Raw genomic sequence first — 20,939 nt, forward strand, 5'->3', positions numbered from 1 at the left:
GACCTCTGGGTGCTGCTGCCTGGGGTCCCAGAGCCAAGGCAAGGCCAGGGTGACGGTGATTTCTCCCAAGACCTCTGGATGGGTCTGGCCTGTCCCTGGGGCACGTTCTCCATGGCAGTAGCTGCTCCTGAGAGCACAGAAAGGAGCATCCACACCTGCCAGCCTGGAGCCAGACAAAAAGAGGAGCCTTTGTAACACAGGCAAGTAGTTAATGCTGCCTTAACCAGCCTTGCCCCTGTACCAGTATCTGCTCTACATTTAGAACAGAGGTGGGGACAGACATCAGGAACAATTGCAACTTGCAGAAACCACTGGGCAATCTTTTGACTTCCAAGTGTTCATTACAGACATCACAACAGGCACAACTTAGCCCGTGTTTTCAAATAAATAGATCACATGTTTAAAATCCTAAAAAGTTGCAGCACCCTCTGATGCTCTTGCTTCTACCAGCATTCTTAGCATCTTTCAGCTCTATTCTCCTGCTGCTGTTCTCTGCCATCAGAAAATCCCCTCCTAGAGGCTTATGCCAGTTCTACAGAGAAAGTGAGGTAGGGCTGTCTCACAGGAGTAGACTCTGGATTTAGCAGCATCAAACTCCACACGTTCTTCATTGCATGCTAGTAAAATTTTATTTTCCCACCTCTTACTTCATGCTTAATTCAAGCATGTCTCTTCTGGATGCTTCTTCTGAAGAGTGAGGGATGGGTTAGGGGTGAGCAGGACAGCCCTGAAGCAGCAGCATTGGGTATATCTGTGGGGAACAAGATGATCCTGGGAAACTTGGTCACATGTGTTGCTGAAAGATCAATGTCCTATTCCTGATAGGACATGACAGCGCTGGTCTAGTGATCCATGAGAAAACAAAACAACAAAGGAAAAAAAAAAGAAAAAAAGACTAGATTGGGATTTGAGTGTCCAATTTAATTTCAGTGCAAGGAGGAAGCAGGGATTATTGGTTACAAGAAACAGCTCTGTTATTCCAAGCTACATGTAAAACCATGGCTGGCTTCTTACTGAGCACCCCAGGTTTTGCAGAGAGACCAAATATGTTAAGGTCCCTGCAGAATAAGCCACCATCCAAAACACCACTGTTATCCAAATTTATAGAACACTGTTGCATAACTTGTGTTTTAAACAGTAGTAAGGCTCTAAAGCAGCCTGGCCTTCGTGATCCAGCTCAGGAAAGCAATGCAACACCCATACTGAGGGAAGGGTGAGAAAGGAAAGGTGGGGAAGATGAGGGAAGAGACAGTGTGGATGACAAAAAGTAAGTGCTCTACCACTCATAAACCAGAAGATTAACAACTGGCTTCTACCAAGTGACCATCATTTGCTCCTTACAGCTTAAAATCCATAGCAGCCAGCCACATTCCCACAGCCACACACATCCCTGCTGAAAGAAGTCCAAGTGGAAGATTAGGGATCCCCAAAATATCCTTTCCCATACTGGCTCTGAACTCAACAGAAGCACAGAGTCTCTGTCAAGCCCTTTGGACAGCATGACAAAGGACCAATAAGATAAAAGCTGGAAAGAAGCTGCAGCCTGTTCCTACCACAGGGCCACCATGTACCCTGGAAGCATCATATCGTCCACAGCTTGTGGCAGCACATGGTGAGTCTTCTCCTTGCACCTGCTGCTTCCCAAGCCTCACATCCCGATCTGGAGACCTCCCTGCAGCACTGCTGACCGGGCTCTGAGCTGTCCTCTGCTCCCAGCACTGCAGGGTACAGGCAACTCGGCCCAGCAGCTCCACCCAGAGACCACGGAATCACAGGCAAACCTGACGGAAAAGTGAGTGGGAGCTCCACAGCTCCACAGCAAGGCCAGTCCCTCCAGCGCTGGCTGTGGGACAGTGCACTGACCTGCTCTGCTCAGGCATGGGAGGGCGAGTGCCCTCGGGGAGCTGCAGCCCACAAAGCTCAGTGTGTATCACAGACACGACAGCAGGCACAACTGGACCATGGATTCAAACAAGCATTACACGTTTAAAGACTTAAAAAGCTGCAGCACTCTCTGATGCTCTTTCTGGCCTGCCTCAAGGATCAGAGTGAGCCTGCACCAATTTGTGCATGTGCTGCACAAACCAGGTAACTCACATGAACTGGGACCCTTCATGGGGGTAAAACGTGCCCTTCATCTGTCCAGCTGCACACACACTGACACGGACAGAAAACTGGCTGCTTTGCCCTTAGAACAGCGACTTCACAGCACCAGTGTAAAGGACTGCTCTGGCCCTTAGAGCACAGAAACTGAAACACAAACACACACAGAGCAGTGCTGAGGGGCCGTCTGCACAGACAGTGACACGTATAACACACCACAGACTGGGACAAGGAACTTCTCAAAAGAGTACACACATTCATTTGCGACATGGGCTCTCACACACCCAAGGAAACGCATAGACAGCAAGTGCCCTGAAGCAAAGATTCATTCTCTTCTCTCCAACAGCAACTGAGGGCTCAATTTTAGCAGTCTTGTTGAGGTTAGCTGGACAGGCCTTTCCCCTGCAGCCCCTGTATACTTTGGAGCTGTGAATGCTGCATGCTTTACAGGGTGTGCCACTCTACGGTGCCATGAGTCCTTCCTGGGTGTAACTCCTGCGTGCCAAGCTGGTACCCCTGCCCAGCACGCCCTCACTGCGACACACTGGGAAGCTCAGTTTAGAGGCATGTGAGCACTACAGGGTCTGCTGGATAGATTGCTATTGCTCCAGCCCAGCAGGGAGGTCTCTATTTCCTAGAAGCCTTGTTACACCACTGCTTTGTGAGTGCCCTCGAGGTCATGCTGGTTGAGGAACTGAGGGGTCTTCCTTTTGGCAGTGGCACAGATACTGCCTGGGGGTGGGGGGATAAGACAGAGGAGCTGAAGGAAAGAAGAGACAGATGGATCTTCCCACTCTCCCTCTTGCCTGGAGATTTAACAAGGGAAAAGAAACCAAAACAAAAGCCACGCTAGAGTGCTATTCTTTGCGCTTTTAACGAGTAATTTTTTAAAATATAAAAGCCATCTTCACCCTGGAAACTACTAGAACGTAAACAATAAAAAGGGGATTTGGGGAGAAGAAGGGAGAGGAGGTTTGAATGTGCTTCCAGGCAGCAGCCCTTGCTAAGAGCAACGGGTGCCTCCAAGGCCCTGTGCTCACCGTCAGCCCTGTTCCTATGGCTCTCTTGCTCATTTAGAGTTCCCCGCTGGGTCTGGACTTAGGATTCTGTGATTAGCAGTTCACAGCAAATCCTGGCAGGTAGCTTAATCCTCTTCATCCTCACTGATGTCATAGGTGACTGCAGACTCATTCCTGGAGCGGTTGGCGGGTGAGGAAGGAGGAGTCTTGGTGGAAAAGGGCCAGCGGAAGGAGGGAGATGGGGAGCGGTCATGTGTGGGGCTACTGCTGGGACTCTGCTTCGGGCTGATGGCCTGCAGCATCCGGCCCTTACCCTCCTTCAGCATGTGTTTCTAGTGATGGAAGCAGGAAGACAGTTAGCACAGTTTAAACAGTCATGGAAATGAACACTACTTACAGTTGTGCAGCAAGAGTTGTGTCCCTTCATTACTTTGTGCAATGTAAGAGCAGAAAATGCCCCAGCATCACTCTGGGCTTTGGAAACTGCACACAGAGTAATCACCACACATTTTCAAGCACTTCTAACATGAAGTGCCTGTGATATTTACCCAGCAGCACAGGAAAGCCTGGCATAAAAAAGCAGCTTCAGACTCATCCCAGGCCAGTGACAAAGTGACTGCCATCCTCTTGGCAGTTCAGTGGCCAACAGGGCACAAGCTGGAGTTGACAGGCCAGCTCATGCGACAGAGGAACTTTTCACCTACAACCATAACTAGCATTATCTAGTTGGCAATGGTGAAGGCTCCCTGAAAACAGGCTGCCCATGCCTGGGACAACTTGTCTGGAGACAGGCAGCACACTGAGCACTGCAATTAAACCCTAAACCTCTGCTCTGCAGACTCTGCAGAAGCCCTACAATGAACGTTGATCTCTCCAAGATCCCCTTTTCCCAGAGCACCTCCTTACCAATGCGCCTTCTGGACCAAACATCTCCAAGAAATTGCCGATGAACTCTCGGGACTTCTCTTCCCACTTCTGGATGAGATCAATGCTCTTCTCCTCCACTTTCTGGACAAATTCCTTTGACTTCTCCTCTACATCCTTCACCCTCTTTTTCACCTTATCCACGCGTTCCTGGAGGTGGTATTTCTTCTCCTGCACAGTAAGTGGTGGATCAGAACACAGCTCACTAAATCTCAGTGGTGACCACTTCTGCTCTGTGTTACTACACTGAACTGCTGCTTAAGACTCATCATCTCCATTAGTCGGGTGACACTTCTCCTTCATTTCCATGACACTTCTTCCCCAGACTACATGGCAGACACAGTGGGGCTGTGAGACACTTTGTGGCAGGCACTGGCACAGCACACAGAGCAAGGCTAAAGTGAGAGATAAGCACTATCTAATAGGAGTGCATGGAAGAAGGAAATATTTATATAACATACAGATTAGATTTGAGTGACCTGCTGTAGGTCTGTCTGCATATCACAACAGCACCAGGCTTTTTGCTGGGTGTTTTTAAACAGAGGCAGAGTTACATGCCAAAGAGAGGCTAAGCAGCCGTTACCTCTCCTCTTTCATTGTTGTTCACAGGCATGGTATCTGAGTGATAAAAAAATGTTTACTACTTTATTTCCAACATCAGAAGTGTCTTCTGCCATGTATTTTGTTTGTGGGCTAGAGCTGCTCAGCAGAGGATCAGGGCATGTCCTTCTGTCCTACTCAAGTGCTTACTACTACTCCTGCAGCTCCAGGAAAAGAACAGTACAGTGGGAACAGGATCAGATTTTATCCTAACAAATGACCTTAAGAAGGTGGCTGAGGGAATAGGAGAGAGATGAGACAGCAGCTGCTGCCAAAAACAACCCACTTTTCATTCAATTCAAGAAAGCACATATTTCGTCACACACCCTCTCTCCAGCTCTTTCAATAGGTAAAATGTCACCAGGATATCTCTGACAATGGAGCAGTATTAGCAAATCACCAGTTCCTCTGGGTGGGTCCCTGAGGTGATTTTAGGGGCAGAAGAAGTTTAATTTCTACTCCAAGGACGCTGGTTTGGTGCAAATGCTTAGCTCTGCAGACAGGCCTTTTACTGGCATGTGGCAGGACTGTGCTATCACTAGACAAGGCTCAGCATCTTCACACCCTGCAGTGTGTGCTGAGACCCCCTTCAACTCACGTTTATGAAGCTGACATTGAGCTCTTTAGCCGTGTAGCCCCGCTGCAGGTTCCGTCTGACATAAACATCATAGTCCCGCACGATCCGTGTGATGATGTCTGACGTTGAGATCCCCTCGGTCCTCTGAGTGGGTGCAAACATGCCTAAAGTTGGGGAATAGGACCCAAGACAGCTGTAGCAAGACACATGGCAAAAAGCTGCTGCCACCTCTACTAGGAAACAATCTCTCCTGTCAAGAGCAACTTTCCTAACTGTCCTCTCATCATCACATCTTTGACCTTGAATGTACAATACCAGAGTCCTCCTTTCTGGGACTATAAGGAAGACCCAAGTAAGACCACAGCTTGTCAAAACCCTGTCAAAATACTAGGTATTCTAATGATAAGTTCTTTACTTTAGCTGGTATAAAGACTATTGATCATAACCCACTGCATATAGAATAGTGTGGGGACAAGGGGCCCTACAATTTAGTGGGTGGAAATATAACACGCTGTGAGGGCTAAGTTTGGATAGTATAAGAAAGCTGCACCCCCAGTGAATTTTACAGCAAACAGTTAGAGGAGCCCCTTTGCTAAGCTCATGAAATTCCCCATTTGTGAGAATCTGTAAGACAAACTGCAGTATGTTTTCAAAAGTTGGCAGTTAATTCAATCACAGCTAGATTGGAACTAGGAATTAATGCTGGGCCATGCATGGCCTGGGACATGGGACAGTCCTAGTGATATGAAATGGGGCCCAAAGCTGCTTCTTCCTGCCCTCAGAGCCTCCTGGGCAGACCTTGTTCCCAGAGGGGCAGTGCCACTTCCCCAGGCATAAATAGTCCTCCCATACACAGGCACAGGAGAAGCCCTGGGGAATCTGACTCAGACCCACCTGCCTCTTTTATATGCTTATAGACATCATCACTGCCAGCAGAGGAATAGGGGATGTCATCATGTGCAACAAAGTCGATCTGAAAATTAAGAAAGTGAGTCAACATTTTATCTTGAATGTGCAGGTCTGCTTCTGTCAAAGGTTGGTAATTTTCGGCTCAACACCTCCACGCAGGGGTGCGACAGAGAACAGCAAGAAAGCAACACTGAGCAGTCCCAAGTTCTCACTGTCAATTGCCTATCAATTGTAAGCACACGCCAGAGAGGCAAGGAAAGCCTGGGAATAAGGACACAGCTGTTTTAAGCCCCGCAGAGAAATGGTTTGTTAATGGCAACAAGTCTCCCCTGGAGACTCCTTCACCTCTCAAAGCAGTTCAACAGATGTTAGAGATTCCTTTCACTTTATCTCACCAACTGATAAAAGACTCTCAAGGCAGCTTGCCTGGTCTCCTGCTGCAGGGAAGCTCATGAAAATGTAAACTGCTCCTGCTGTAAGCAAGGAGTTGGACCAGACACCCCCCCAAAATCCCTTCCAACCCATGTTATCCTCTCCCTACTGCATTTCACACCTATCTCTACCCAGCACCAACTTCTCCTGGAACAGCAAGAACCCTCTCAGGCTTCTTCACCATGACACAATCTCTACCTTATTTTAACATTACCTGCCAGCTCAGCAAAACCTTCTAGTCTCCCAAGAAACCCACTCGATCCCCATAACCCAGTTCGTTCTATAGTCAAGGAGTTTCAACAGAAAGAGCTTGCTCAGGCAGAGGTCACCCTCAAGGATGAATTCTTGCTGTGAACAGACAAGAGGCTAATCAAAATTCCGAAAAGATCAGATATCACAAATTACCCTGTGCTCTGCCAGGAACTCGGGCGTGAGTGTCCACGGCGCGTTTCTCACCACTTCGTCCACATAGCGACAGTGCTGCACAGCATCATACCGCTCGTTCTCGTTCATTACCGTGAAGCCCTTGAAGTTATGGGTCAGCTCATCACTGCAGACTGGAGAAACAGGCAGACAACAGTGAGCCTGAGGTACTTAGCCCGGTGCTTCACAGTAAAAGGATCTTGCACACATCTCTGCTGGCAGAGGCTGGCAATGGCACTTCCAAACCCAGCTCTTCCAGCCACAAAGAACCAGAAACAGGGAGCAGTACAGGGCACTAAACTCCTGAGCAATTCTGGGTAGGCTGTTTGGGGAATTTCTGCCCAAGCCCACACCCCAAGCCTTCAGGGTCTCTAGAGCTTACAGCGCTTTATCAAGAAAACCAGCCAACACAGAAGACAACTCTCCTGGTATGAAACAGCACCTGGGGGGCTACTGGGCTTTTAAGCCTATGGATGTCTCAGGCTTGGAATCTGAAGTCCACAAAAAAACCCATTGTCTAAGCTTCCCCTTTCATAAAATGCCATAACACAGTCGAGTTCTTGGAAAGTTGTATTAAAACACAGGGTGAATTCACAGGAAATCAAGTTAGCTTAATTATTATGGTCAATGAGAAAGTAAATTAACAACTCTTCATAATCTGCAATGCAAGGTATTGAGGAGGGAGTTTTATTTGATTATCAGACTCAAAAGTAAACAGGGCATTACCAGTCTCACTGGTATTGGATGTATTTACGTTCTAGACAAACATGATAAAGAGCGGGTGAGACTGTTCCCAGCTTGGAGCTCATGTTCTCTTGGGCTGTGGCCTCTTGTCTCAGTCTTGGTGCAAGGGGACCAGGGGTCAGCTCTCGACAGACAACATGCACAGCCTGAGGGGCACAGAGGCACTGCCTGGACAGAGGCCCGTGTACTGCAGCAGCCAGAAGAAGGGTATCCATTTTCCTCTTACATTCTTGAAGGAAGCCTGGCTAAAACACCTGTGTTAGATCCCCTCAGGCACTCAGCAGGATATTTCTGGCATCATCTACAGACTTACGACCTAACAGCCAAAACAGTGAACTTCTATTTGGAGAAATGGGGCCTCACTGACTTCCATGTGTCCAGGCATATGCCCAAGAAATGACTCTGATCTCCACGCTCCTAAGGGGATCTGTCTGGCATTAAGCAATTCCCATAAGCAATCCCCAGCAGGGAGCTGGAGCTGGGGAGCGACTTGCAGAGCAATACAAATGACACAAAGCTCAAGCAGCCACAGAAGGACTGTTACTCATTCTTTAGCTGTCTTATTCAAGAGTCAAATGCTCAGTTATCCCTAATACGTTTTGATACTCAGGTGTGCAACTCACCTGTATCTGTCACAAAATAGAAGGGTCAAATTAGAACAGCGTGATCAAAAATCTTTTCCTGAAGCACTCACCTGGTACAGGGAATCTTTCTGCAGACATATCCAACCCTCAACATATTGCAATAAGACTCCAGCAACATTTGGGACAACCAGCTCAGTGAGAGCCACGGAGGCCACAAAGACAAAAGCCCTGTATGCACAACCCCAGACGCAGGTAAACTGTACTCCTGCAACAGCCAAAGACAACAAGGTCACTCCTTACCTCCAACAATGAGGTATGTGTTTGGGAAGAGGTTCTTCGCTTGCATCAAGGCCCGGGCATGTCCAGAGTGAAACAAGTCAAATATTCCATCGGCATAAACTCTGACGGGGCGATCCACTGTGCCAAAGAGACAGAGAGACAGTTGTGAAGATGCCTTCCCGGAGAAGCAGCTGCTGCTCATGCCTGCATTTGAGGACCTACTTAAGCTCATGGGGGTGTTACAGAACACAGAGCCATAGCCAGGACAGATTTGTGAAGAGAAATGGCTGTCTCTCCGTCTTCCCACATGGAAACAAATGCATCTGAGCTGAAATACAATCACATTCAAAGGCAGACTGAAAGCCTACCATATATCACCCTAACAAGATAAAGGGAGACCTAAGGAAAAGCAAACCCTGAACATTTCCCTTCTATGGAAATCCAAATGCAGAATAAACTTTTTTCACAGCAGTGAACTACCAGAAGGGAACTGGCCCACATGTTTCATAGGTGCCTGACTTCCTCCTGCCTGCCAGGATGGGATCTCAAGACCTTTAGAGAATCCCCCTCTGCAGCCTGCTGCCACAGCTACCAGTCTGGTTGAAGGACCAGACTGTTCTAATCTCCCACCAGCATCATTGCCTCCTCTAGACCCAATGGCTCTATCCAAAACACAAGCTGGACTACACAAAGCAAAGCAGACACAATTCTGCTGAACCTCTGGCATTAGCAGCTAAATCCATAAATAAATATGGAGGAACAAATCTCTCCTCAGGCTACCTCTGCCAGGGGAAATTGTAGCTCAGCTCTTTGAGGTCAGCACAGAGGTAAAGTGAGATAGTCTAGCCCTGCCATGTAATAGTGGGAGGCTCCCTGACTTCTGGTCTTGAGACTATACAGGATTGCAGTCCTCTTGCTGCTGGTAACAGAAAGCCACACAGTCTTTGTATCTGACACACTCGGGAACAGCCTGCTGCTCTCTAGCCTAGTCAGGCAGACAGACTCAGGGAAGTGGTGTGAGCAGAGGCACACCAAAGCTGCAGTGAGGACAGGGCAGAGATAAGACCTAGCAGGATTGCTGAGACCCCAGGGCTCTGGAGAGGGCCCTGAAGGTACCCAGAGACAGAGCCTGGAGGGCAGCAGGAAGAGGAGTTGATGCAAAGGTCAGGGTTGTCAAGTTCAAGCTAAGCAGAGGAGTCAGTCTGAGGACAGCCTCTTGCAACCACTTTTTAGTGATTCTATGACCTCAGTCTGAAGATGTCAGGAGGCTCCAAAGAGCCAATGATCTGGAGATATGCGACTGCAAAAGCTCTCTGTATGCCAAAAGAAAGCTGGTCCTGGCAAGCCTTTATGAATGTACAGTCACATTCTGGAAATTGGCTGGGACATCCTTCCCTTTCCTCTGTACCTGCAGCAGCTACAGTTCCTGAGCACAGACATAAACAGCAACAAGGAAGCATGCAGTGTATTTTAGTCCTAGCAGGCAGAAAAGCTAGCAGTGTTGAAATCAAGAGACCTTTGTGCAAGCTCTGGAGACTTTCAGCTGGGAAATTAATGTGGACTGTGAAATACACTGGATTTCCAGAGCCTCTAGCAGGAAACCACTGCCAGGTCTCAATCTGCGCTGGCTCATCTGTCAGCAGCAGTCAGGTAGACAGAAATGCAGCATTTTTATTGTCTCTGTAGCTATAACAGAGAGGCCAAATAAGATGGCACCATCTGCACACTCTGTTTGGCAGGAGAGGGCAGTCATTCCTCAGGAGTCAGTCCTGCCTCTGCTTTGGACTTGCAAAGAGAACAGTGTTTCTCCCACGTTGTTGTTGTGAGGCTGGCCAACTGTGTTTAATGACACTGACTTTACTTCAAATCCAGGCTAGAATGGGACATTCAGATATGTATTTTTTTTCACTTGTCCATTTCGACTATCAGAAAAGATGACTTTTAAAGTGCTTAACTTCAAGCTACCACAGACAAAGTAGTACAGAAAATGTATCTGATATTACTCTATAGCTGTCAGTGGCACAGGAAGAGTTAAAACAAATACGTTTGCTTCAAAATACCCTTACTGGTGAAGGCACAGCTCCTCACACCTACAATTTCAGTTGTACTGACAGGCCCAATTTCACATGGGAACAGTTATCTAATCACCAAAGCATTAACTAAGTCATTGGCTGCAAACCTGGTCCAACACACAAGGTTGTTTTGGTCTCAGAGATATCACAATCACACGCACCCCCCAAAACCCCAACATTTACACAATCTCCTTCCAGTCTGTTTTTTTTACTTACAAGGGGTCCCTCTCATCGCTTCCTCATAGGTTACTCTGATGTATGGCTTGCTGTAGTCGATTTCCACTTCATCTGAAAACGGAGCCGGTTCCCTCAGTCCCTAAACAGCCAGGGAAGTTTCACTGTGAGAATGCAAAGGTGAGGGCAGTTCAAAGCAGCAGCACTGCCACTGCAGTGTCCTAGCCACTCAGTGACTCACTGCATCTCTGCACAGTTCAGACACGTGTACTAAAAGACTAGTTAGTGTAAAACCTCAAAACAGCCCTGCAGGGTGATTAGCCTGAGTTTAGAGAGTAAGAGAGAAAGCAATGTAGAGTTTAGAAGACAGCAGTTATACTGGACCCAAGAAAACCGGAGGCTCAGATCTGCAGCTGCTAAACCCAAACTTTGGACACACGGCACTTCACAGCAGCACAAGCCAAGCTTCAAACCTCACTATTGCAGCTCCAGCTATGCCCACTCTAGAAAGACCATCACTCTGCTGTGCCTGAGTGCTTGTGCCATGACATACAAATTGTAACAGCTCCTTGATTTGAGTAGATGAGTGAGCAGAAGAGCAATACCAACAGCAGCACTAATGTGTGTATTGTCATATTATATTACATTCACCATTTCTGAGCCATACACAGTGAGTGACTAACCTCAATCTGAGGCAGAATACTCCAGGTGCTTCAAGAAAACAACTCTAACTTGCTAGCTTGACCACAGCAGTACATTTAACCAACAGCTGAAGTCCAAGCATCATTTCTGGTCTGCTCTAAATGGAAACAAAACATCTGCCCTTCCCATAACAAAATTTCCTTCTAGCTGGAAGGTGTGGGGCAGCAACGGACAACTCGTTCCTGAGTCAGAACACTAGGAAACAAGCTTACAGATCAATAACACCTTCAAGCTGCAAAAGTCTTATCAGCAGTTTCCTCTCTGGCCTCCTGTCCCCCTGCAGAATCCTGCCACAGTGCCCAGCACCACTGCAACCAGAAAAACCACTGCTATTATTGCTACTGTCATTCCTCATTAGAGTGCTTATAGAAAAGAGCACAGGAAAACAACCACTGACCACTACATTCAAGCAAACTGATACTGCTGAGCATCTCCTTTAACTTACAGAGGCTCCGTGTTTCACACACCACCTCCTCTGCCAGGATCCTTACTGTCAGTTAAGGCCTGCAGGCCTCTCCTTTCTTCACTGCCACTGTATCTGGGACTTGTGAATAAAACCAGATTCTTTGTAGTTTGCTTGGCACACACCTGATATGTAGCTAGGAATAAAAGCATAAAAAAGCCCTAGCAAAATTATCAGAGGAACACAGAGAAACGTTCTCAAAAGGTCCTGCCAGTGTCTTGCCCTTCCTCTGCAGGGCCTGGGAGGGTCAGAACCTAACGTGGTGTGCACAGTACAACAGGATTATGTGTCAGCAGGTTTGTTACCACCATCTGCTGCTGAGTCCTGCTGCTTCAGGGGAACATTCTGCCAGCCAGCTGCTTAGTTGGGAGTGGTAAAGGCTTCAAGGTAATCTCACAGTTAGGCAACACTATTACTCTTGCTATAATAAATAAAAAAACTTTTGCAAATGGAAGAAAAAAAAGAAATCTTTCACAGGAGATCTGTGTTTGCCCTGTGGCTAAAAAACAGGCAGGAAGCTTAGAAAGTGGCTAGATATCACTTGTCTTGTGCTATTTGTAGACAGATGCTTTACTTCTGATACAGGACAGGCACCAACTTGAAGAGCAAGTGACTCTCATGGAATAATAACCTGCACATTTCTCTTTCCTTATTGAAAAGACATGGGGTCTTTAAAAGAGACAGGGTGGGGTTGACAGCAGTCAAGGATATAAAGGCTCTGAGGGATAAGTCACACAAGCTCAAGCCTCCACTCCCAATGCTTGCCTCCCCAGTTCTCACTGCTGGCACTGCTCTTACTTCATTACCACCAATGCTGTGGGACAGGGCTGAAGGTCCTGAAGAGCAAAATGTTGCCACTGAGGAGGAAAGCTGCAACACATCACCCTATTTTGCCAAGGACTATGACCCCAGTGCGACGTGGCAGGGATGGCAGCTGGCTTTTGATAGAGATAAGGAAAGAACAACCAGAGCACACGTGATGCACGGGACAGCTCCAGGAAGAGGGCAGAGGAGAACTGTAAAAAGCCCATTGTTGCAATATTGTGGCAAGGACAAGTTAAAGTCAGCCCTTTACATTGGCATTAACTTGCCCAGACCCCCTTCAGAAGAGATCCCTCTGGCTTTAGCTTGCTAAAGCTGTCCCAAGGTTGATCTAGGAGAAATCCTTCCAGTTGTTTGTGCTTTTACTTTTATTGCTCCTGAACAATCCTGAAGTACCAGGAGCATAAATGCAGTCTTTCTCCGGACCAAGAGAATCAAACAGTGATCTTCCCAGTGCTTCAGAGCATGGATTCAACAGATTACTTCTGTGGGTTCTTACAGACTTCAGACCCTCCTGCAGTTCCATGTGCTTGCTTGGAGTATTTCTCCCTCCCACTGGGTCACTCAAAACACACCTCTCAGAAGCGACACGCTACTCCTCCATGGATATCTATATGCATGCCTGTGCCACTTCAGCTTAAGTGACAAGCCGGACACACTACAAAAGCAGCTTAGCGATTGCCTCAGACCTAATTTAAGCTCACGTTGTAAGTATGTTATTAGTATGAACAAAGGAAGATTTCAAACTGGATTTGCAAGAAGGATAGCTACTGTCATGTGCTTCTTCTCCTCTGCCCCCCCTTGTTTTCTGTGTCCACAGACAAACCACCTCAGCTCAATGTTCTGATCTCACATGCTCCTAAAATTCATATCTCTGCTTACTTACGAGTGAGCGTCGGGACATTTTTGGAGGGATTCCATCCAGCTCTGTTGCCCCATTAGGGCCAGATCCATCTTTTCTTCTCTTTCGGGAGTTCAGCCTGGAGGAGGTTGGCGGCTCCATCTTGCCAAGCACGTCCAGTAAGAACTGGAACAAAATGAAGGAGGGGCAAAAAAAATCAAAACAAAAACAAAAAAAAAAAAAAAAAAAAAAAAAAAAGAAAAAAAAAAGAAAGAAAAGAGAGATATTTGTCAGTTCTTCCAAAGCAGAATCAGTCAACAGCAGGCACAGTGTACAGAAGGTCAGTGCAAAGACACAGCCACCTCACAAGGGGCTTAGCCAGTTGTATTTGGCATCAGCTGCCAAGGCTTGACAAACAGTGCCTGGTGGGAATACTGAATCATTTAATGCAACTCAGAGCTGTTCTGCAGAGAGAAGCGTGCAGCAGTCAGCTGGCTGGAGAGAAACTGAAACAAGAGTTGCAATACAAATTATAAATCATTACTAAAAGGCTAATTATATTACTCTCATATCTGAAAAGCAACTTAAGGATTATGGTGCACCCAGTCCACATTTAGCCCTCCCCCAGCTCCCATTTGGACTCTTTACCCTTTACACCCCTCAAGATAGCTGGCTGGGTGTGCTGCATCCCTGTAGAAACCTCAAGAGAGGAAGGAGCAGGCTTAAGCAGAAGGGTAAGGGTGAGGGAAGGGGTCAGAACTTAAATGACTAGGTGGCTTGCTGTTTGTTTTGTTGTTTGTGTAAGACCAAGCTGCAGCTCCCCAGTGGGGACAGCTCACTTTGGGATGGCTGCCACCATGCTCCCCTCTTGTCCCCTGTCCCCACCGCAGTGGTGACTCAGCAGATGGTGAAGCAGCTGCTGACACCACATTAGGGCACACTGACTTCTGGCACTTTATGTACCAGGTTGTCATTAGTGGTGGTACAGCTGAACTGCTTCTGTGATGAACAGACAGACAGACCATCAATTTGGGACAGAAACTGTGACAGCTATGTGGAAGTAAGTTATCTGTGCTTTTGGGCTGGAGTCACCATACCATTCCAAAGGGGCCCTGGAGTATTAGAAAGCCCAGCTTCACACAGCTGAAGCCAAACTACGGGTTTACAAGAAGGTGTGGCAGCAAATATTCCCTTTTCAGCTGCTGCAGGATTTAGAAATGGGTGGTAGATCTGCAAAAACTAAAGAGCAGCGTTATGTCTCTTGCTCACTTGAAGTGTGCACCTCTCCAGCGCAGCAAGTGGCATTTCTGGCCTGCTGTTCCTGAGAACAGCATGACCCCTCCACCAAGGAATGATCCTTACGTGCATGCCTCAACCCCCTAATAATAAGAGCAGTGTGGAATTTAAAACGTCTCTCCACCCACATGCTATGGGTGTGCTGGAATGTGCTAGGTGGGGCAAGTGCAGGGTATGAGAAAGGGCAGATGCCCCCCTAAATACCACCCTTTTCCTCAGCAGAGGGGTTCTGCTGAATGTTCCTGCTTGGAATGAGCTGGGACTGTCCTCACTAAGGGCCACTGGCAAACCTCTGCTGTTGGCAGCCAAGGAAAGTGTGCTTTGTGGAAGCTCTGTTAAGAAGCAGATTTAGTGATCGGACTTACTCAAGCACAAATGACTCCAGGTTAAGGAATGTTCCAAAGTAAGGAGTCCAACGCAGTTAAACAACACATAAACATCCCATTCTCCTCACTGAGCATCAGCAAGACAACACCTTAGGGACAGCATTAGAGCCAAACACAGCTGAACTGGGCTGGGGCTACATGGATCTAAGCATCCCTGGCTGCCCTGCTAGACCTGCTACAATACACTAAGAACAGGAAAAGAGAATCTTAGGTGTGTGGGGAGCCAAAAAATACTGTGAAGAAGATAAAAGCGACAGTGAAGAGCAACCACAAGGACACTTAAGAACTGCATGACCCATCCGGCACTCACTCCATAATGCCTGTGAGTCAAGCTTGCCAAGTTTCCCCCGTTCCAGTAATTAATTTACCATTTCCTAACAACAAACATATGGGAGGATGCAAAAGCAACCTCAGGCAAAAAGAGTTTGCAACCCTGGCTTCAAGTCTTCAAACACTTAACTAAACATTTAACTTTCAGGCAAGATCGGTGCTATAAATGCAGCAGATTCCAAAATGCCTCTGTGAAAACACAGGGTATGACACAAGTCATTCCTAGATTTTGCAAAGTGTCACCTTGCAAGCACACTGTATCAGTCATTTACTTCACCACCACGGTCCCAGCAGAAATCATTCAGTTCACAAAAAGCATTGAACATCTGTCCTTGGCTCAAGTAACCCCAGCGTTCATGGAAAAAGTGAGGGAAACAGCAGCAGCTTTTCTTGTTTTTTGGTCAAAATAATTTCACTGTGCTTCAAGTCCCCTGTTGGTCTGTGACCACTCCCTTTCCTTCTCTTTGGAAAGAATTAACCAGCTTGTTCACATGCTGAATGCAGACATTCTGAAGCACTGCCCAGCAAAACATGAAAAGCACTGGCAGAGGTTTTGGTGCTGAAGTATGGACATAGCAGCCCCTACACACAACCAGGTGAAGCTCTTCCCACGTGAGCCCAGCCCACCAGAGCAACCAACTTCTCAGCTGAATTATCACCATCACCTTCCTGCTGGGTGCAGAGCTCGTGGCCAGACAAAGACTGCAGGTTACAGCACAGGGCAACACCGTGCTTTAGGCTGATGTACAGCAGCACTGTCCCAGGCCAGGAGAAAACTCCAACAGCTTCTTCCAGCCCCTCCCACACCCAAACCACCAGCTCTCCTCCACCCTAACTAACTTTTTCACCTCTCAGGGTATTTGTAGTCAAATGATGGCAAACAACATAAGTGAATGGATTCCAACTTCATATATTCTATTACTGGCTTTGCATTAAATAAGCAGCAGTGGTGAGACAGTACCAGCCACAAAGCAGCAGCAGCTCTACCCGATATACTGAGAGAAACCTGCTTCAAGGATGGGATAAACATGCTCTATCTGCTCTGATCTTACAAGTTAGGTGTTGCTGAAGAAGCCTCTGCAACGTTTGGAGAGCTGGGCTGAGCACCTGAGTGATGCAGCTCTGTTAATTACTCAAATTAATGCAGAAATTAAACAACAATTTTACCACTCTTTGGAACTTTAAAACCTCTATGCTGTGGCTAGTGCATTTCTGGGAAGTCCTCCCAGTACCAAACTTGTCTTCATTATATCTGGAAACGTGTTTCCAAAAACAACACACCTTACTGCAATAAAGCTGCTGATCTTAGAATGTTTCATTTTGACCCATGTGACAAAAATAGCATCCTAAACAATTACTAACAATGGGATCCAGCATCTCTAGCTGACCTTAACACATGAGGACATAGCTTTGCTTCCCCAAATGCATAAAACACTGCCTGTTCTAAAATTAATTACATTTGCAGTAGATGGGGAAGAGGAAAGACAAGACAACTCTCAAAGCTCACTCTGAACACTCCAAGATAGAAACCAAGCATAACCAGAAGAAAGAGCCCTGCTGTAAAATATTAACATTGTTCTATTTTAAAGCGTCACCCTCCTACATTAGTGAGTCCATGGCTAAATATGAGAAACTGCTTGCAAGGAGCAAGGTTGGAAGTGTCCCATTTGGGGCAAACCACAGTCTTTGCACCACTTTACAAAACACTAACGGCTTTGCTTCTTAAACTTTTTCTTTGGTGCATATCCCATACCAAAGAAGGGCCTTGCATCACCTGCCAGCTGGCTCACTGAGAGAGAGAGACCCGTACGAGCTCTGCGAGGAGCAGTCAACTGCCAGACAGAAGAGTCACCCTCCCTGTCAGGGAATCACTGAATCCCACTGAAACGCAGTTGCTTCTGGGAGGGAAAAAGGACAAGCATTGATTACCACCAAGGAAGAAGATATATAGGCAGGGAAAAAATTTAAAACTCCTTCCTTAGTGTGAATTAACTACACCATCGTCAGAGCTGGAATTTAACCACAACATCAAAGTTAATACCTCTGGCAGGTGGAAAAGGTCAGAATAGGCACGGCAAATCTTCTTGCTTAGCCAAAGCCTTATTTCAATTCATCTTCATAGACAGCACTGATGTTTTTTAGCCTTGGTGGTGTCAGAGAACTCCTGCCTCACACTACACTGGAGAGGCAGATCAGATCTTTCTGCACCTTGAGCACAATGATGGCACGAGGACCTGGCCCATCTGCATTGCCTTTTGATGTCCCAAAGGACTTCTTGAAGAATATTATCTGAAAACTTACATCATCAGCACGATTTCTTCTGCCACTTCTTTTGCTTTTCACATGCAGATTTATATGCCAAAGCAAAATAAATCCTGCTACTTAAACTGAAAGCCTGTGCAAAACAAGATCTGACTGCGACAACTTGATAAATGCTCCAGTTCAAGGCTGCTCCAATTCCTACCCTGGACCCGAGCACAAGACTGGCAGTGGGACCAGCGAGGCCCTGGGACACCCACAGCTCCCTGGGTGGCACCACCTGCCCCAAGGCTGCGCTATCGTCCCTCCGAACCTGGGAGGCGTTGGCACAGTCAGATGTGACTGTCATGTGCTGCTTTGCCTACAAGATCATTGCACTTTACAGGAACCAGCTATTTCTCTTCTGCTGACTCATCTGCAGGCAATACTACTAAACTTTGCACTCTGCCAGCTGTCTGCAGAGAATTGCCTTGACACATGGACAGCATGTAAGCGGGAGCCTCAGGGAAAAAAGAAGTAGTCCTGTCACTTCAGATAATACCCTTGCCAGGCTATAAAGTACCAAAGAGTCCCTGTATTCCTCCACATTCCTCAGTCACGGGTCAAAGAGAATCCTTTTCCCCCTGTTCTTCCCTACTTCCAATGCCCAGTTTACAAGTAACCTTATTGGCATGTACTCCTGTAGAGATCTGTTGTAGACAGAAAGACTTGGAAGAGGCTAATGGCAAAAGACTCATCATGGATCTCTTTTCAATCGGTGTTTAAAAATCTTGCCCAATCTCCAAGGCAACTTCATGCCCTGCCCAGGCTTGCCATGCCCACCTCTGTGCCAATCTCTAGACTCAGAGCATCTGCCTGGAAACAGAGTGCTGCTGGCTGTGACCCAGCCTGTTCACCTCCAGAGATACTGTGATGCTCCTCACAGTCAGCATCTGCTCTATCTACGTGGTCTAAGTCCTTGAGACCCTTGCAAAGGTTACTGCAGGATCTGGCAGAGTCCTGTCTACACGTAAAAGAGTCTGCTTCAGCTTCTCTGGATAAACAAGAGCAGCTATCCTGCAGCATATTCACAGACATGTGAACGTATAAAAGGGATTCCAGTTCAGCCGGCGCCACACATTAGTCCAACAGCATCCAGACCTTTAATACACCAGCTAAAACAACCTCCCAGGCCTTGCCTCCCCTACTGATCTAGGCAGGCTGATAGCATTTTCTTGAGCAGAGCCTGAGAACGAACAAGCTCTGGTACCTGTATCCTGCAATAAATAAAAAGATGCTGCTTCTCACCAACTAAGTCCCCAATGGCTTAGGACAATTCTCCCTAACACCACCACAACTGAAAAGAGTGCAGCGTGATCACCTTGGCAGTGCTGTGAACTAATAACACACATAAAAAAAAAAAACTGCCTGCATGACCTTCTCTGTGAATTCACGGCCCTTCTGGGTATACCATAACCCTAAGGCACTGAGTGTCCCACCATGCAACAGTCTCTGCTGTGGGTAGTGAAGCAGAAGATGTAGGGTTTATGCAGAGTATCAGAGGTCTGGAGCCTGCCCTGGGACAATAAATTATGAGAATGAGTGGTCATTCTGTCCCAGCTTCTCCACTGTGTTTTGTTTTTAGGACTTAACCACAGAGCTTTTTGAGACTTCAGGTGTAAACTTCCTTTCATAGTTTTACACATCAATACCAATTCCTTGCTGCAACAGTTACTGTTTGTGGATCTTTCCACAGTGATTTCAAGACAGTTACATCCGAGTCAGATCTTGGAGCAAGAAACTTCCAAGTCATGAATTTTAATAGTTAGGTATATACAGCGAATTCCTTCAGGAAATAAAGCATGGGTACTTGTCATCTGAATTTCAGAAGCAAATACCACGGCTGTCCTCAGGCCCAGGAGTCCTGCAGATGGAAACTCAGTGGTACCTGTTCCTGACCACCCCAGCCCTTGCCAGCTGCTCACCACGGTCCTGGTTGCTGCAGCAGCACAGGGTGGGGACACAGGGAAGGCCACCTGCAGCATCCTGCACCTCCCTCCACAGCCAGCCAGGGCTACCTAGGAGCATCGCAGCTCTCAGAATTCCTGAGGGCTTTAAAGTCTAAGTACAAACCCATTAATGAGCGCAGCCAGGGCTTTGGTGGACACCAAAGCGGGTTAGAAAGGACGTGTGCCTGCGAAGCAGCTGGGTCACACCTTCCTTCGCCGCAGCCAGGGCCACCTCCTCATTGTCCTCTCTAGGCCGTGACTGTGTCCTCTAGGTCGGGGCACGTTCCCCAAAGCCCTCCTGCTCCAAACCCTGCGGGTGTACTCCAAAAGTTTCCCACAGCGTCTGCTGCTGCCTCCTCTCAGCCATCCCCGAGGAGCAGCCCCGAGGATCACGCCCGAGCCCCAGCCCCTGCCCAAGCCCCCACGAAGCTTGGCACCGCGACCACCCCAGCAGACACTGCCCTCTTGCCCAAAGCCAGTGCCCCATGTCCCGGCCGACCAGCACCTCCCGCCTGTGCCACGGCCACCCCGCGGGGAGAGCGGTCCGGGGAGGGACCCCCGAGCGGCTCCGCAGCGGTGCCCCCGTGTGCCGCCAACCCAAACCCGCGCCCCAATGACAGGCACCGCTCTGTCCCTGTCCCTGCCCCTGTCCCTGCACCCACAGCCCCCCTCACCCCCCTCAGTGCCAGCCCCCGCTCCCGCCGGACTCCCCCTTACCCGCGCTCCGCCGCCGCTCCGCCGCCCAGCCCAGCCCAGCCCAGCCCGGCCGGTCCGGCCCCGCCCCGCTCCCGCCGACGCCAACGGGGCGCGGGCGGAGCGTCGGCCCCGGAACGACGGGAAGCGGCCGGCCCGGCCCCGGAAAGCCGCGTCCCGGGAAACCGCGCCTTGGAACCTCCGTTCCGGCTCGCGACGGCCCTCCGAGTCACAGAATATCCTGAGTTGGAAGGGGGCCACAAGGATCAGCCAAGTCCGTCTCCTGGCCGTGCACAGGGCAGCTCCAAGAATCACGTCA

General features: G+C 48.1%; 1 protein-coding gene across 1 annotated transcript; it reads right to left on the reverse strand.

Moving 5' to 3' along the window:
- Positions 1-900: 900 nt before the first annotated feature.
- On the reverse strand, positions 901-20,764 carry PCYT1A (phosphate cytidylyltransferase 1A, choline). Its single transcript, XM_064666189.1, has 9 exons — positions 20,645-20,764; positions 13,714-13,854; positions 10,883-10,982; positions 8,616-8,732; positions 6,970-7,121; positions 6,118-6,196; positions 5,245-5,387; positions 4,029-4,217; positions 901-3,454 (listed from the first exon to the last, which is right to left on the reverse strand). The coding sequence occupies exons 2-9, from the start codon at positions 13,828-13,830 to the stop codon at positions 3,248-3,250; spliced, it is 1,104 nt and encodes a 367-aa protein (XP_064522259.1). The 5' UTR covers positions 13,831-13,854; positions 20,645-20,764; the 3' UTR covers positions 901-3,247.
- Between the last annotated feature and the right edge of the window lie 175 nt (positions 20,765-20,939).

Source organism: Pseudopipra pipra, chromosome 10, assembly GCF_036250125.1.
Source record: "Pseudopipra pipra isolate bDixPip1 chromosome 10, bDixPip1.hap1, whole genome shotgun sequence".
Taxonomy (NCBI): domain Eukaryota; kingdom Metazoa; phylum Chordata; class Aves; order Passeriformes; family Pipridae; genus Pseudopipra; species Pseudopipra pipra.

What these genes read in the sequence shown, in the direction of transcription:
- PCYT1A (XM_064666189.1), bottom strand. Translation starts at nt 13,830, where the DNA reads ATGGAGCCGCCAACCTCCTCCAGGCTGAACTCCCGAAAGAGAAGAAAA. An exon ending in CACATACCTCATTGTTGGAG is followed by an intron (nt 7,122 to 8,615) that starts GTAAGGAGTGAC and finishes CTGTTTCTCCAG; the next exon opens with TCTGCAGTGATGAGCTGACC. An exon ending in AGTTCCTGGCAGAGCACAGG is followed by an intron (nt 6,197 to 6,969) that starts GTAATTTGTGAT and finishes CTTAATTTTCAG; the next exon opens with ATCGACTTTGTTGCACATGA.